This window comes from Camelus bactrianus, chromosome 3, assembly GCF_048773025.1.
Source record: "Camelus bactrianus isolate YW-2024 breed Bactrian camel chromosome 3, ASM4877302v1, whole genome shotgun sequence".
NCBI lineage: Eukaryota > Metazoa > Chordata > Mammalia > Artiodactyla > Camelidae > Camelus > Camelus bactrianus.
In genome coordinates this window covers 104940103-104958037 of record NC_133541.1, presented here as the reverse complement: position 1 = coordinate 104958037, position 17935 = coordinate 104940103, and the positions used below count along the sequence as shown (strand labels likewise).

Below are 17935 nucleotides of genomic sequence, written 5' to 3'. Positions count from 1 at the left end.
TATATAAGGCAGAAAGGTGGATCTAATTTAGATTAGGGTTTCAGAGACCACCTCTCAGTCAGAATTGAAGCTGAGAAGCAAAGGATGAGTCAGGAAGTAGCAAGAGCTGAAGACATTTCTGGTAGAACGGACGAGAGGTACAAAGCCCAGAGATATAAAATAGTCTGACAGATTCAGAGAATGAGAAGATGCCTAGCGCTGAATGTAGGGTACAAGAGGAGGAGTGATGGGAATGAGACTGGAGCCTACAGTTTACTTTGAAATGGACCAAAACCAAGAATGATTAATGCTGGGATGGAGGGATGGATAAACAGATAGATGATAAAGCAAGTATCAAATGTTAATGGTAGAATTGAGGTGGTCAGTCAATGGATGTTCACTGTAATTTTTTTTCAACCTTGCTATTTGGTTGTAAATGTTCATAATAAAATATTGCAGAAAAAAAAAAGAAGAAGAAGAAAAGAAACTGAAGAGTTATTTAGGGACCAGGTCATGTTGAGCCTTTGTTGGCCATAAGGAGCTTGGACCTTATCCAAAGATGGATCGAAAACCATTAAAGGATTTTGATCAGGGGGAAAATGTGACCAGGTTTGTTTTTTCAGAGCTCAGGCTGGCGGCTGTACAGAATAGGGTCACAAGGCTGGGTGGAAGGTGAATAGGAGTGAAAGCAGGGAGATAATTAGGAGGCCATACTCTAGGATGGTGGCAGCAGTAGAGATGGAGATAATTCAGTGGATCTGAGATGTACTGTAGAAGAAGAATGGTTAGGGCTTACATGGTGTGATAGATAGGTGGAGATGGAGAAGTCAATGGAGGTGGTATCGAGGATGGCCTCCCAGAACCTTGCCATGAGAATGGTTGCGTTAATGGGGCTTCCCACTGAGACTGGAAAAAGACTTTGGAAATTGATCAGGCATGTGAGTCATCTGGTCTCACAGTAAGATTCTTAAGTGAGCAGGTGGATATCTGGGTCTGAAGCTCAGAAAAAAGATCTGGACTAGATGTGTAATTTGGGATGTTATCGGCATATTAAAGGTACTTAAAAGCATGTGAAGAGATGAAATGCTTGGGAGAAGAGCACTCCAGGGCAGAATTTCAGCCAATGTGTGAAAAATGACAAGGAAACTGATCTTGGCTCAGTTTAAGGAAATTGTAACAAAAAGTACCTCACAGTGGAATGCCTTGGTGTAAGCATAGTTAACCACACACTTGAAGTATTCAAATAACACTATATGGCCATTTCTCAGTAATGTTTAAGAATAAGAAGAGACCAGTCTTGGGTGAGGTGAGTTGAGAAGGTCTCCAAACTTGAGATCTGTGTAGTCTGTGAAATGTGACAACTTCTTAGAAGCAAAAGAATCAAAGTGAGAAAGTGAAAGTCGCTGCTTCCTCCCCGCCCTCCCCATCCTTCCCACACACACTCAAGAAAGAGGGAAGCTATGATGAATAAAACTGGGAAGGTACATGAAAATGGCTTTTGATATGACGGTGCTGGGAAGGCCTCGGAAAAATAAAAGAAGGTGGTGTCATGATGGAGAGCTGCCTTGCAGTTCCTTAAGTTGCTTTGGTATTTTTATGCAAATGCCAGATCAGAATAGTATTTCCAATGCATATGGATGAATGTTTGAGTTCTCTGCTGTTCTCAGAAAAATTTGAAATGGAAGGTGGGAAGAAGCTGCCTTATACTATTATAAATGACCTTTCCGGGGATAGGAACTGTTCTGCTACTGAACATAATAACCAGAGTGCATTGAAAATCACTAGCAAGTATTCATTATTAGCATCCATGTCCCTAGGGGCGATCCTGAGCCCTTTATGAGAGCTGGTCAGAAATGTACCAGTGAACCTGGGGTGAATAATATTAGGCCAGTCCTGTCAAAATATTGGTGATGCTCAATGAAAAGAGCACAGCTGTAGACTGACATTCCTAGACTCTGGCATTTGCATTTGCGAAGAAACTAAGGGTCCAATTTGGATACTTAGACAAGGGATGATAACTAAGTACTGTCTCCTTGAGTACCGTTTGTATTCCATGCATTTTCCTAGGTGTTTCTCATGTGTTTACTCACTGAATCTCCTTCAGTGACTCTGAAAGAATGGGTGTGTTAGCCCCATTTATCAGAATAAGAAATTGTAAAGTTTAGAGAAGCAAGAAAACTTGGATAAGGTCACATACTTATACATGGCAGAACCAGATTGAAACCAGTGCCTGATTCTAGGCAAGTGTTCTTTGCCCACCCCTGTTGTCGCTTGGCTGGGTTTTAGGGGGAAAAAATGCAGGTTATGTTCTGCCGTCTGCATACATGCCCGTGGTACTTATTCAGTGCTACTCAGTTACCAGGTCCATCTCTTCCCAGTGCAGCGCTGCGCATGCCTGGGCCTTCCTCTTTGACCTGCAGAGAGGAAGCTGAATTTCCCTACCCGGTGCCAGAATCCTTGGCTGACTTACTCCTGTAGATTTATTCTACTCTCTAATAAGAAAAGAAGAAAAATACTTATGGAATTGAGCATTGAAAGTATGAAAATTAGCTGGATTTTTAGAGCCTTCTCCATGTCCCTCACCTGCTGTCTGGGACGTTCACATTGCAGTTCCCAGCCTGGGCTGAGATGGTCCCACTGAGCCATGCAGTCATGCATTCTCCAAAGCTGGTGGCAGCTCATAGAGTTTCCTGGAGCAGAGCAAAAAGAAGTGGGACAGGGGCAGCTGGGTGGTGGCAGATGTCCTTTTGCACATAAATGTGGGGGTATCTGAAGCCTCATTTTGGCCAGAGCAACTCTCTGGTGGTGCTCCACCCATCTCCCATTAAAAAAGATGAGTTTGCTTTCACTATGCTTGTCATTTTTACCACCAAATTTCCTTCTGTTGCCTTTCCAATAGAACTCTAGAATGAGGCTGAAAATCAGCTCTGACCTAACAAACCAATTCTGACATAACTCTCCCAGTGGAAGCACAGATTCTTATTACGAGACCACTAGGAGTTTGTCGTAAATAATCCAGGAACCCTTTAATTGTTATGCTGCGAGTTCACTATGGAAATAGTGGGAGTGATGTGTGAAATCCATGGACAACTAATTGGTACAAATGGTTTCTTTGGAGCAAAGATCATCATGGGTCCTGGAAAAGGATGGGTGTGTCAGACTCCCATTTCTATGCTTTAGAAGACAGAGACCTGATTGCTTCTAGGAAACGTAAAGAAATGAAGAGGATTTTGTGGGTAAGAGGCAAAACGATGCATGGAGTCTAAGGGTCTAGAGGGGCCTCTACGAGCAGGATTTTCACCTGAGAAAGATAAGGTCTGCTGGAAGAGTGTGCCAAAGAGTGCCTTACCTGTGAGAGGATGCCTTCCAGGTGTACTGGGCTTCATGCTGGGGGCCTGGCAGCCCCCTCCATCATCATGGCTGATTTCACTGCCTTGAATCCATGAAGTCATGAACCTCAAGTAGTTGCAGAATGGCAGGCCACTTCCTCCTCTTATGCAAGGGTCTCAGCTCTGTGGCCGTCACCAGATGCACAAGGATGTGAAGCATGGAAAAGCTGTCAAGGGCTCTCATGTGGAGCATTGCAGCAGGATGCTGAGCACTCCCAGGTGGTCTGGAAGGCAAAACTTGGGTCCCTAAGTACAGAATACCACCAGGAAGTATTTTACCTAAGAGGAGAGCTGTACAGGAAACTTGAGGAGAGTAGCATTGCTCATGTGACTTTGCAGAAGTCAGGTCGGGGCCAGGGACACCCAAGTTAGGAGGTCTGTTGGTTCACTACAGCTGTATTGTCTTTCATGTTGCTCTCTGCCTTTATGTCTTTATTTATAAGGCAAATAATGCATAAATGCCTTTTTACTTGAAAGGATTCAGGCATCATAGAAGTAGATAAAGCAAAGCATGAATCACCCTCCACCCTGACGCCACCCCACCTCCCTGCCCAGAGTTACCATTGTCAGTGTTGCTCTGCTTCCTCAAGCCACCTTTGTGTACACTTTCATACCTTTAAATATACGTGAAGAGATACACACTGGGGGAGGGACTGTTTGTGTAGCCGAATGCATACTGCTCATTTTATTTGCACTTTGTTTTCTCTCCCACTCAGTGATAGATCTGAAAGACCTTTCCATGTCAGGACACGTACATTGGTCTTGTTCTTTTTAACGGCTGCATAGTGCCCCTTGGTGTGACTGTACCACAGTTGGATGGATGGAAAAGTGCTTTCCGGTTTTTTGTATTACATAAGATGCTGCAGTGATTGTTCATGTGTATGTGTTTTTGTTTAAACATGCTCCTTCCTGATTGTAGCATCTTTAAAGCCATGATGCTTGTCCTTGTTTCTTAGCAAAGGACAAGAAGGAATCTCTAGTCCTTCTTTTTTTTTTTTTTTTAATCTCTGAATAACCTTGGATAGCCTCATGAACTTGAATTTCCTACTATAAGAAATGGAAATACCTGGCATACCTATGTATAGGTACATAATATGGTGTATTAACCCTCTGTGGATTTGAGTGTTAGTACAGAATCATGTTGATTACTAGCACGTGCAGAGGGCTTGCTGTGTGCCAGGAGCAAACTTCGGGCTTTAAAGTATTTTCTAGTTGCTACTCTCCTTATATCCCTGAAGTGACAAGGTGAAACCAAATGAGATTACTTGTCCAAGGCCCCCCAACAGTAGGTGGCAGAATAGGAGTCATGTCCAGATCTGTCCATATGTTTTATGTAACATAAAAAGCTAGAAAACACATTTCCATCCATCCACAAGGGAACTGTAGTATATGGACGTGCCTGGTTTTTTTTTGGGGGGGTGGTGGTTTTTTTTAAGTCATGATGCTGACGCAGAAAAATTATTATTCATTTTTTTCTAAAGAAATTCTCCATTGAATCAATCCCGATTCAAAGGGTCTAATTTTTATCTAGAGTTTGAAAATGAGCAGAGGGGGAAATTGGAAGGCCATGCAGTCTTTATGGTAAGCAGTAGTTTGGAATGCACATGAGCAGACCTGGGTGTTATTCCCAGTCCTGCCACCATAATTAGTCACTTTTACTCTCTGGGCTTCAGTCTCCTAATCTATTAAAATGAGGCTGAAGATGGGAGAGGGGAGGTATGCTCTCTATAGATTTTCCAGGCTCTAAGTTTCCATGATGCACTACATCTGTATTTGTGATCATCTAAGTCTGTTCTGTGTGTTCTGACATTGTGCTCCGGGGTGAGTCTGGGGGACACAGACAGAGGCTTTAAATGGCCTGACAATGCCAAGTCTGGCTGTATGTACTGATGGGTCAGATCATCCTTCTGGCAAGAAGGCTCTGGTGCAGCCAAGAAGTGGAGCCAGAAAGGGAGTCGTCTCTTTGCCAAAAGGTGCTGCAGATGGAGGAGCCAGTCTGTCTGGGCGGCCCATGACTTTGAGAGGAGCCATTTGGCAAAGTTGTTGGCAGGAGCTGCCTTGCAGCATGAATGCTGGAGACTGTCCTGGGCTGGAATGAATCAGGGATGCAGCAAAGGTGGCTGGTGGAACAAATAACCATCTGGTGAGCAGGGCGCTGCTCATCTCACCACACTGACAGGGGAGAGTAGGTGCCAATCAGTGAAGCTGAGTTCTGAGTGACACAGTCTGACAGGCACAAGGGAACGTCTCCCCTGCTATTGTGTGCTCCATGGAGGGGGCTGTAAACCCCATGTGAACCTGATTCCTTGAGAAACCGGAAGCCCCTATTTCTGCCACTGTTACTATTGCAGCAAAGTGTGTCACAGCTCAGTTGTGACAGCAACCTGGATCCAGGTGAGAGACCAAGCAGCAATTGGAGAGTTGGAGAACTCAGGTCTATTATGCCAGTGGGCCCAGAGGAGTTAACACTCCAAGCTCTGGACCCCATCTGTAGGTTTACACAGGCTTTTATAGGCTGCCAGTCTATACTTCACAACATCATATGCAAATAAGATGTAACAAAGGTGACTAATTAGGAACACGCTTTGTAGAAATGGACCAATCACGAGTGATAGAAATGAACCAATCAGGAGCAACAGAAATGAACCAATCAGGAGTGAGCTCTATGCAAATGAGGCACTACAAATGGACCAATCAGGAGTTAGCTCAGGGAACCAATAGAATCTTAGGGATAAGTTCCGCTTTCCTAAAGTAAGCCATTTCCCAGTTAAAAAGCCAGATAATGCCGCTGGGCCAGGGAAGTGAATGGTGCTGGCAGGAGAGTAGTGGCCCTGCCTGGGGGTCCTGCCATCTTTTTCACGGGGCTTCCCACCTCATTATAAAGTAGGGAAGAAAATTCATCAAATCCCACAAAATTATTTTATTTCTTGCCAGCTGCTATACTAGTGATGCTGAAAAGAGTGGGGATATATAAGTTCTTGTTCTCATGTATCTTTCCATCTATTTGGGCAGATGACACTCTGTTCTTCTCAAAATGTACTTAATCATACAAGCCAGGCTGGGTGAGTCTGCGCTGTGTTTGCCTCTCTGTTATCACCCGTGGCCGAGATGGTGGAATCCAAGCCTGCCTGGCTCTAGACCCAACTCGAGCAGTACGAGTTCTGAGGCCTTGGACAAGTCACTCCATCTCTCTGATTATTCTTTTTGCCTATAAAGTATGACAGGGGATGAGGCAACTTGCCCCCTGCCTAACATGTTATGGTTTGTATGTGAGTATTAAATGAATACAAAAGTATCCCTCTCTCACTCCATCCATTTGGGACCAGTAGTTGATGGTAAATTGGAAAAGCTAAGGCAGAGAATCATAAAAATAATACACCTATTTTAAACAGCATTGCCTAATTTTGATCAAGAGCCTGTTGAAGAATCAAGGCTTCATCTTGGAATATGGGTCTGCTGATTTTTCTTGCACAAACCACACCCAAAATGATAAAGATCTTGCCTGGGTTTGGTTTCCTTACAGTTGAGTGAGTCTAGACACCTGAGAAGTAATCTTTCTACAGATCCTTCTAAATTTTTTTGATTGTCCCCAGTCTTTTCTCTCTTCCACATTGAATTGACAGTTCTTGGTCATCTTTTGAAAGCATTCAACTTCATTTTCATAGGAAACAATCATTCTCTTCCTTTTTACACCATTCTTTTCATCACCTTCCATGATACTTCATTAAATAGCAAGTATACGCAGCATCAGGAGATTAGGGAGCAAATACAGCTGACTCTCAGTAGACATGCAACTCAACCAGAAGCAGAGGTGTGCCGGTGAGCCAGAGATTCGCCTACTAAGTTACCTTTGAGTACAGGGCAGTCTAGAGACCCATTTTACAGAGGGAATTGAAGGCATTTTTTTCATCCAGTAAGTCAGCTTCTTAGAGTTCTGTTAAAAGAGCTTCTGTTGTAATTATCAAAAGGAGGAAGAGCCATCATCTGAGTACCTACAGTGTACCAAGAACTGAGTTAAGAACTCTATATATACCATATATGATATATCTATATATTATGTATGTGTGTATATATTGTATATTACATTGGTGTGTATGCATGTATGTATGATAATAGCTGTGTATGTGTGTGTATCATTTAATTGTCACAACAACCCTCAGCTGTATGTACAATTAAGGCTGAATTGGTGAGACTTTTAGGTCTTATTCGCCATTGTCTATTATCCATCTCCTAGTACAGTGCCTGGTAAATAGCACTCATGACATGTTTAATAAGGAAATGGGAGAATATATGACAAAACGGAGGTTTAGACAAGTTGTGTAATCTGACCAGTATCAATTAGCAGATTCAGGACTTGAAAGCAGGTCTGTCTGACACAAAAATGTATGTTCTTAAGAAAAAAAACTAGGTATATTATTTATTAATTATTAGGCATTATATATAAATAATTTCTTTTTTACTAAGCTCTTGCAATATACTTTGGATCCTATTTTGCCCTAAGAATAACCTAATAGGATAAAAATTTGGTATTATCTGCACTTTGCACAAGTATGTAGGTGCTTTAGAACAGGGTTGGTAAATTGTCCTGTAAAGCGCCAGATAATAAATATTTTAGTCCTTCCTGACCATACAGTCTGTGTCCCTCTGCCGTTGTAGTATGTGGGCATGGCTGTGTTGTAGCAAAACTGTTTACAAAACCAAGTGGCAGCCCATGGACCTTAGTTTGCTGAACCCTGTTCAAAAACGTGTTTGGAACCCAATAAAGTTCAAAAAAGTTGATCTTCCCAGTGAGTGAGTGTGGTGAGGGCGAAAGGGATGCTTCCCTGAACAGGAACAGCCTCGTGGGAAAAGTGGGGTCTTGGTGGGGTTCTGACAGGTTGAGAGGAAAAGCAAAGGCATTCCTAATGGAGAATGGAGTCTTGTGTGACCTTAGGAGGCAAAACTAAGCAAGGAAAATGATGTATTGTTTGAGCAAATGAACTGGAGACTAGAGATGTGACAGACTGTTGATAGTGCCTTAGAACCCCCTACATCCCCATACATCTTCTACATAATGTACCTGCAATTGCTCACTCAGTAGTCATTTTTAAAATTCTTATTATATAGCAGGTACTATGCCCCCCCAAAAACCCAGGTATGCAATTTAAAAATATATATATACCCTCCTCTCATTTTATTGGGAAAACACACATTAAATAAACACAGATAAAAGAACATGAATATAAATTTAGTTAAATGCTATGTAAGAAAAGAATAGGGGCTATGAGAGAAAAAAATATATGCTCCCTGATGAAAACTTGGATTATAAAGAAAAGTGTAAAAAAGAAGATCAAATTTACCTCTAGCCCCAAACATAATCATTATAAACATATTTGATGCATTTTCTTCTGGGGGTATGTAGGGGTGTGTGTGTGTGTGTGTGTGTGTGCGCGCGCGCACATGTGTGTGTGAGAGAGAGATGGAGGAGTATAGGAATTATATGTAAAATAGTGTCATATCTATTTTTGTTTTGTTTTGTTTTGGTCCCAAACACAATACTGTGAGCATTCTTTTGCAACATCCTATAATTAAACCATAATTTTACCAATCACCCAATGCTGGAAGTTTAGATTATTTCCAATATCTTGCTATCATATTTGTGTGATAAATGATTGTATGAATCTAAGTCATCTCTCTAGCGATTTTCTTAGAACAAGTGCCTAAAGTCAGAATTGCTGGGTTAAGTGGTAGGAACAATTAAGTTTCTAGACAATATTAATAAATTGTCTTCTTCAAAAGTGGTACCATGAGTGCCTTTGTAATTGCTATGGCTCTGTCCCAGGTTTGTTGGGTCTCTATTTTACTTTACATTGTCACACATTTTTAGAGTGTTTAAGTTCATCCCAGGGAACGTATGTGGGGTGCAAATCAGAAAAAAAATCATAAAGACATAACCACTGAGCTTTAATTTGGTCACATTGCCCTTGTCCTCCCCCAAAGCCCTGGTGCTTTTCCCCTTCCTAGTAGGGAAGCGAGCTCAGTGCTCCACCTCTGCTATTAAATACATGGGTGAGTAGCTTGTTCTCTGGGATCTAGTTGGCCCACCTATATTAAATAAAATGACTCTCCTGGTTCCAGGGCACCAGTTGTAGATAAGTATATGAACCCTGCTGACCTAGAAATGTTAATTTTCCTCAAACTGGTGAGTAGGTAATTTCAAAGAATGATTGACCCAATATGACAACCAGTATGGTTGTTTAATGAGTTAGCCTCTTGTGGGGTTCCAATCTGACATTTTTGAAAGCTGTGTTAACTTTTTCTTGTTAATACTATATATGTGGCTGAATGCAATTTGAACCCAGATAAATCTGTGAAAACTAGACTCTATCATTGGCTCAAGATTAACCGACTCCTCTTGTTTTCCTTCAGATATTGGGAGCATGATTTGATGAAAATGAAACATAGAAATTTTATAAACTACCATTGGGATTACATTTTGAGTGAATGATTTTTAGTCCCTTTCTAAAGTATAGTTGACCCTTGAACAACGTGAAAGTTGATTAGGTATAATTTATAATTTATAGGCAGTGCTCTGTACTCCTGGTTCCTCACGGATTCAACAAATCATGGACTGTGTGATACTCCAGTATTTACTATTAAAAATAACCGTGTACAAGTAGACCTGCACAGTTCAATCCCATGTTGTTCAAGGGTCAACTGCATTTCATTAGTCTTCGGGAATTATAGTTGGGAGTCTATTTGAAGTCTCAGTTCATCTTGCTTGAGTATTTGGGGCATTTTTCTTTCTCTGAAGTATTTTGAGGTATTACAGTGAGAATACTAAGTTCTTTAAAATATTTTTTATTTAAAATTCTATAAAGTATTTAAAAACTATACACAGTTTATAACCTAAGTGTTCAGTAGATAAAATTTAAAAGATGCATGGATGGATGCATGGATGGATGGATGAATGGATAAAGATTTGTGATGGTTAGTAGGAGATACAGTTGCTTCCACTGGGGACTAAAAGTATTAAAAACAGCTTTTAGGAACATCAAGTTTCAATGATGATTTGAGATGGTAATATTAAAATCTTTCTCTCATCTCCTTTCTCTGCTGTCTGGGAAGCCAGGGCAAGTGGGATGGAGTGGGAAGAGTATTGATTAGAGCAAGGCAGATCCATGGGGACATAATTCCAGGAATTCATCAGTGCTGCTCATTTAAAAAGAGAAGATACACCAGAGGGGGGAGAATAGCTGCCCTGGAACCCTGAGCTACCAGAAGAGACTGAGACAGTTCAGTGCTTCTGACTCATGTCTCTTACAAAGTTAATATCTAATCCCATTCCCGTTTTGTAGGATTAGCCTGGGTGAAACTAACATACTCTGCTTTGGAAGTCTGAACCCCTCTGGTCACTTCATAGGATGTAGGGGGAAAGTTCTTGGTGCAGTTCCATTTGTGAACAAAGTGTATTTCCTTATCGGTTCTCTGACCCCTTGCTGGGTCAGAGATCAAAACTTACTAAGGTCTCCCCAGGACCTGAAGAACTCTGTGCGCTGTGGTGAAAAATGCAAAAGCAGACTGATTATCATATTGTGCTTCTGCTGCCAACATGCTTACTCAGTCCCTCAGCTTCCTCAGCACAATTTGAGATGGAAATTTTCCGATCAGAATTTTTCCTATAAGTCTAAGAAGCTTGGATTTGAGCCCATTGTGCAGGCCAGGTTTTTTTTTTTTTCTTTTTCCAGTTATGTGACAAGCAGGTTGCCTTTGAGTCACTCATATGGTTGGCCTTGATCTAGAAATTGGCACGTGCTAAAAAGGCAAAAAAAATATTTTCCTTCTTTTGTTTGACCCTTTAAGAAGATTAGCCTTTGCACAATTTTCTCCTGTGCTTATAAACCTTACTGTTTCCTGCCTGTCCCCTCATCCACCTGAGTCTCTCCTCACTCATCTTCAAACCAAGCAGGCTGGCTGGTGCGGGGTCCTCACTAACCCAGGCCATTCCTGCTTCCCTGCTCCTATAAACACCGTTTCCCCGCTCTATAAACACTGTTTTCCCGCTCCTATAAACACCGTTTCCCCGCTCCTATAAACACCGTTTCCCCGTCCTTGATATCTACAGGGCCTGCCTCTCATCCACATTTTCCCATGATGCTTTTCCTGAATTCCTTGAATTATTTTCTTCTTTTCAGTTGAAGCATAGTCAGTTTATGATGTGTTGATTTCTGGTGTACAACATAGTGATTCAGATATATATATATTCCCTTTCATATTCTTTTTCATTATAGGTCATTACAAGATATTGAATATAGTTCCCTGTGCTATACAGTAGGACCTTGTTGTTTATTTTATATATAGTAGTTAGTATCTGCAGATCCCGAACTCCTGATTTATCCCTTCCCACCACTTTCCCCCCTGGTAACCATAAGTTTGTTTTCTATGTCTGTGAGTCTGTTTCTGTTTTGTAAATAAGTTCATTTGTCTCATTTTTTTAGATTACACATATAAGTGATATGATATTTTTCTTTCTCTTTCTGGCTTACTTCACTTAGATTGACAATCTCAAGGTCCACTCATGTTGCTGAAAGTGGCATTGTTTTACTCTTTTTTTAAATCATAACAACAATCCTGTGATGTCTAGGTTTCATCCCCATTTCATGAATGCTGAAACTGAGGTCCAAGTTCAGACAGCCTGCCAGAAGGAGGCAGACCTAAATGTTGTCTCCTCAACTGGAAAGAAATTCCTGGGATACAATCATATCTTTAATCCTTTAGTTTATCCTACAGAGGACAGTGTAGTACTTGGCATACAGGTACTTAGTAAATGGTTTTTGAAACGGTTTTGAGTTTGAGAGTAAACTGATTATGTCTCTGTAGTTAGGGCAGCAGCCAGTTACATATTCTTTATGGGAGTTTAAACTTGGAGCTCCCTCTAACATGTTGAAGCCAGGTTGTCTTATCCTCACTAGGGTTTAAAGGTACAGGAGAGGGGTCGCAAGATGTGCCATATGATTTTTGCAATCACTTGGAAATTGTACTGGCTAATTAAGATCATAGCCGATTATTTATTTTTTCATCCATTCATTTGTTCTTGTTCTATTGTTTTACTCTTTAAACATTCAACAACTATTACTGAGCAACCGAAGCCTCATTCATGCCATATGAATTGGTCTATGATGATATCAGTATGAATAAAATATATAAAAAGGTTATTAACATTGGTTACAAGGAGGAGGGAAGAAGTAAAAAAAAAAAAAAAAACCAAAAATTTATCGTTCACCACACCTGTGACAAGAAGAGTATAATTGATTCCTCCTGCTTAAATTTCTGTATATGTACATAAATAATTCAATGAACAGAGTGGGGAGGTATAGCTCAGTGGTAGAGCACATGCTTAGCATGCACGAGGTCCTGGGTTCAATCCCTCAAACCTCCATTAAAAAATAAAAATAAATAAACCCAATCCCCCCCAAATAATAAAAATTTTAAAAAGAAATAATTCAATGAAAAGAAAAGCTGCCAAAATATTAATGAGACTTACCTCAGGCTGATGGGATTTTTAGTAATTTTTACTATTTATCTTTATGTTCTCTAATGTATAATAGTTTCCAATAAGTATATGCATTGTTTACATAATAAAAATTATAAAGCTGGAATTATGGGAGAAAATAATTCATAGAGTGTCTGTTATGTGCAAAGAACAAGTTTCTGAATATCTGTATTCATCTGAGTTCTTCCTTTTACTTTGAAGTCACATTAATAATTCTTCAGATGAAAATCAGATTGAACCCTGGAAGAGTGGTGATCAGTGGACGCTAGTAGCTGTGAAGTTCTGTAACAAGAATTCCATTCAAGCTCTCTTAACTGTAGGTCTGGATGAAAGGGTTTTGGCAATGAGCTTGGCCCTTAGGTTCAGAGCCCCTTTGGTCCTGTGTCTTTGCTTAAACAGGAAAGGTAAGGTGATATCTCTGAGCTCAACCAGTCATTCCACAAGGGGGCTGAGAAAGGATCTGAATAAGTCAGTGAAAATCAATTGCAGTGATGGAAAAGCCATCTAAGAAAAAATGTCCTAGAGCCTCTAGGTCAGAGCCAGCCCCTTTGTACATGAAGGATCTCACAGTCTGTTTATTGACACAGAAGGTGGTTTTAATTACCCTGAAGGAATTTCTGGCATGTTTTGCCAAAGCCAGTCTTAAAATCTTCAATCAGTGTATTAGTGACAACCAGGCCCACTGGAGAGGTCTGCTCATGGGGGCAGCAGGTCAACTGTAGTATATTGCAGAGTGGCTGTTAGTGACAGATCATAGGTATGTTTTATGAGGGAAATGGAGATAGGAAAACACCACCATCCACTCATGAGATGATCTTGGCTTTGGAAGGTATGGTGTGTTTTATGACTGAGACACCTCAGTTTCCTTCTCAGTCATTGACCATGGTCTCAGCAACCTCCCTAACCTCTGTTTTTGCTATACTGAGGGAAAACTTTAGTAAGACGATCTAGACCAGGAGTTTGAGTGACTTATCAAGCAATCAGCTTTATAGCATTACAAACAATGACTTGAAAATTTTTTTACCTTTCCAAATACAGGCCCAAGAAAAATTTATACTTATGGTCTTTACTTTTACTTATTTGTGTTGACCTCAAAATATTTTTTTAAAAGAGCTATAATATGAAAAGCAGAATGATTAGGTCACATCTCAAAGCCATTCCAATATGTCAAATAACTTGAGGGGAAACCGTAGTCCAAGGTAAATGCAAAGGCATCAAAGAAATTGTTTCCTTGATTTTTATCTCTTTGCTCTTGAGTCTCTTGGTTGAATCCTCTCAATAAGATGTAAAAACAGTCAGTAGTACTAAATGCTATCTTTTATTCATCTCTCCAAGTTTAACTCCAGATGGAATTTCTTTTTTTCTTCCTACATAAATATGCCCTTCTCACTGTCTCCTTTTACTGCTGTTCCAGTCAATCTACATATAGGCTAAATTTTACTCTCTAATGTAGACTTGCAAGGGTAAATAACTTGGCACCTTGAAATCTGAATGGGGGGGAGGGTACAGCTCAAGTGGTAGAGTACATGCTTTACACGCATGAGGTCCTGTGTTTAATCCCCAGTACCTCCTCCAAAAATGAATAAAATAAACCTAATTACCTCCCCCCACGAAAAAAGAAAGAAAATCTGAATAGGCATCTAAAGGTGTCTTTGGTAAAATAGATTGAGACTCCATTTGCTGTTGTTGAGCTACCATGAATGTCTTATGTCTCATTTAGTGATGTAGTGGTTTGTTGATAATCCTTTTTGCTTGCATGAAAAGGTTTCTCAGCCTATTTTATATGAACATTCACTGGTCTAGGGATTTTCCAAGCTTACAGAGAAGTAAGGCCATTAGAAATGAATCCCATCAAAACAACTGAGCACATAGTTCCATGGATATCCTTGATACAGCTGATAATTTTCCATTTTAGACAATCCCCCTTCCTCTTGCCTTTCAGATTAGTCTGTCAGTAAACCAACTTGGCTAACCAGCTTGGTATGTTAGCAGCCAAATTTTAGGCAAGGAAGGAATTACATAAAATAATAATCTCATCTTACACTTCTGATGGGGTTTTGTATTTCTGCAAAATATTTTCACAACTCTTATCTACTATGTACAAAGAATTTGGAGAACAAGTCTCATTTCCCCAATGAAAAAGCAAATCCTGTGAGGTTACTCAACTTGCCCATGAACACATAGCTGGTTTGTGGTGGACACAAGACTGAGGTCCAGAGATTCTGATTCCTGAAACAGAGCTCTTTCCATGATATTAGAATGCTCAGTAAATTAACTTTCACTGAACTCTCAACTAGATGAAATCTTGCAGTTTGGCAGAAGAGTGTTCATTTTTCTTCAGTATCTCTGCAAAATGTCAGCTACCTACATCCTTGGCACAAGGTTCTTTGGGTAGAGCAACTTGGCACACCATAGCCCTTAGATTGATGGGCTTGGGTGTGTAATACGTCTCATTCCTGAGGTCATTCATTGTTACTGTTGCCAAATGGGCTGATTTGGGGACCATACTCCTGACCAATAGTGCAGGCTTCAAAGAGGTAGAGTTTGGTGATTATAAAGATGTAGAGAAGCCAGTGGACTTAGTTGTTTCAAGACTGCATACTGTACCCAAATATCTAACTCACAAATATCTGCCTTTAGAACAAGTAAGAAGCTGTGATCATACAGTGGTTAGTATGCTGTGTTGTGGAACAAGTAGGAAAATAGGTAAGAAAGACAATGGATGGATCATCCATTCTTATGGATGATCAACATGGTTCTTATCCCTGGAAACATAATATAAGGGCAGAGAAGTTACATTTACTGAGTGGCTTTTACATTCTCTGTACATATTTTGCTTCATTTATACTTAACTATATGAGCAGCATTTTTTATTAAAAAGATGGGCTTATTACTTAAATCATCTAATGATAATTACCCACATATAAAACCAGGGCAATAACAGTAACTACCTTCTATGGTTGTTGTAAGGATTAAGTGAGAAAGTAGTTGTACAGTGGTTAGTTCGGTACCTGCATAGATTGACCATTAATTGAATGGTTGTTTGGTTGTCTTTAGTATTGCTAGAAGCCTTAAATGATCATAAGTGTTATTTACACAGGTACACCAGTCCTTTCTGCCCTCCAATCCCAACTCCAGATAGTTTAGGGTTACATTAAAAAAAATACTCATATGATTAAGAACCCTGACTCGAAACCACAGGGTCTGTGTCCTGCCTTTACCAATTGCTAGTTCCTTGACCTTGGGTAAGTTATTGAATCTCTCTGAGCCCAGGTGCCTCCTCTACAGAATGAAAATAACAATGCTTAACTACCTAAGGTTTTTGTGAGTGTTAAATACTACACTGTATATGATGTGCTCAAGACAGTGCCAGGTACATAGTTGGTAATAAAAGCTAAATAATGTTAGGCTGTATTTTCATTAATGTTAGTTCTGTTATCTAAATGTCCTATAGCAAGATCGTTATTGATAGAAGATGGTTATTTGGATTACAGAACAAAGGAGACATAAGTTAACACCCAACCTTAATCTTTGATCTGGTATCAGTTCTCGCTGGTGGTGATTGATCCCTTTTAAATAATAAATGTCATCTCGTATAATAATAAATGGAATCTTGTGAGAGTCTAAGCAACTGCTGGCCTTTTCTGAATATTAGATAAAGCATCAGGAAACAAAGCCCCATTATCTACTCTATGCACCATCAGTAGGATAGTTTTTAAAGGTAATAGCTTTGAGATATTAAAAAATTAATGATAATAGGTTAATTATAGACCTCTCTGTATTAGTGGTATGTTGAATCTTCCTATTAAGGTTTAATTTAGTTGTTTTTTTTAAAACCTTGCTTTATTTTTAGTAGTTCTTATACTACCTTATTCATGGATTCTGCTGGAGTATAATCTCATCCCTCTGAACACTTTGAGAGAAAGGGAGCCTCTTGTAATCAGTCAAATGACTTGCTCCTGTTTCTGAATAGTTCCAATTGCTTAAAAGTTGTTCTGTGTATCAGAGCAGTCTCTATTTTTTTTTTTTTTTTTTTTTTTTTGCCCATTTCTCCTAGCCTTCCACTATGAAGCCTTCCCTCAAAAGCTTAGTTCTAGGTATATGACCATCTTTAACTGAATGAAGATAGCTCTCTTCACCAAAAGCTTCCTCAAAACTCCCTAGATGGGGGGAGGGTGTAGCTCAGTGGTAGAGCACATGCTTGGCGTGCACAAGGTCCTGGGTTCAATCCCCAGCACCTCTGTCAAAAAATAAATACATGAATAAGTAAAAGCCTAATTACCTCCCCTTCAAAACCCTTCCCCAAAACAAACAAACAAACAAAAACTCCCCAGATGCCCTATGTCAGTTGTTTTCAACTCTAATGTTATTCGAATCACCTGGAGTGTTTGTTAACTACCAATTGCTGGGCTCCCCCCAGAGTTTCTAATTTAATAGACCTGGGATGGGGCCTGAAAGTTTGCATTCTAATGGTTTCCCAGGTGATACTGCTGCCACTGGCCCAGAGCAAGCCTTTGAAAACCACTCCTCTCCAAAACCGGAAGGCAGCCCACTTCCTGTTGAGGAGGCTGAAGCACGGAGAGATCGTGTAGTGTTGGTGGCGTCACCTCACTAGCCTGGACTTTGACAGGCCAGGAGCCACCTCACACACAGGTTCTAGAGGGGGACGTGGGGAGTGTGTAATGCACCCGTGTGTGGTAACAAAAGTTGAAGCGTCATTGCTTCCTGGAGTCTGGATCTGAACCCCGTGTTTGTCACAGGACCCAAGGGAGAACCCAAGACAGAGAATAGTGGCACAATAATGAAGCATGAATTATCCAGATGAAAGCACCTATGGAAACAAAGGTATTAGTATAAATTATTTATACCTACTATTCTTCATAAAATAGCAAGATGGAAGTGTTGAGTAGTTCCTGTTGCTTAAAAGTTGTTCTGTGAGACCCAAATTCACTCATTCACATTTGGAGAAAAAAAAATATTGTAGATAAGAAGCATTGTTGAACTTACTGTTTTAAGAGCTAAGAGAACTCAGAAC

The 17935-nt window shown here is 40.3% G+C and overlaps 1 protein-coding gene across 3 annotated transcripts in view; it reads left to right on the top strand.

Moving 5' to 3' along the window:
* The window catches only part of PPP2R2B (protein phosphatase 2 regulatory subunit Bbeta), a 401537-nt gene that overhangs the window by 145130 nt on the left and 238472 nt on the right, over positions 1-17935 (top strand). The window contains exon 2 of one of the 3 annotated variants that reach the window (XM_010959614.3): positions 17661-17745. The exons of the other annotated variants lie outside the window; for them this stretch is intronic. Coding sequence (XP_010957916.1) covers positions 17709-17745 — 37 coding nt within the window. The 5' untranslated portion in view covers positions 17661-17708. The remainder of the gene's footprint in view (positions 1-17660; positions 17746-17935) is intronic. 3 annotated transcript variants of the gene reach the window in all.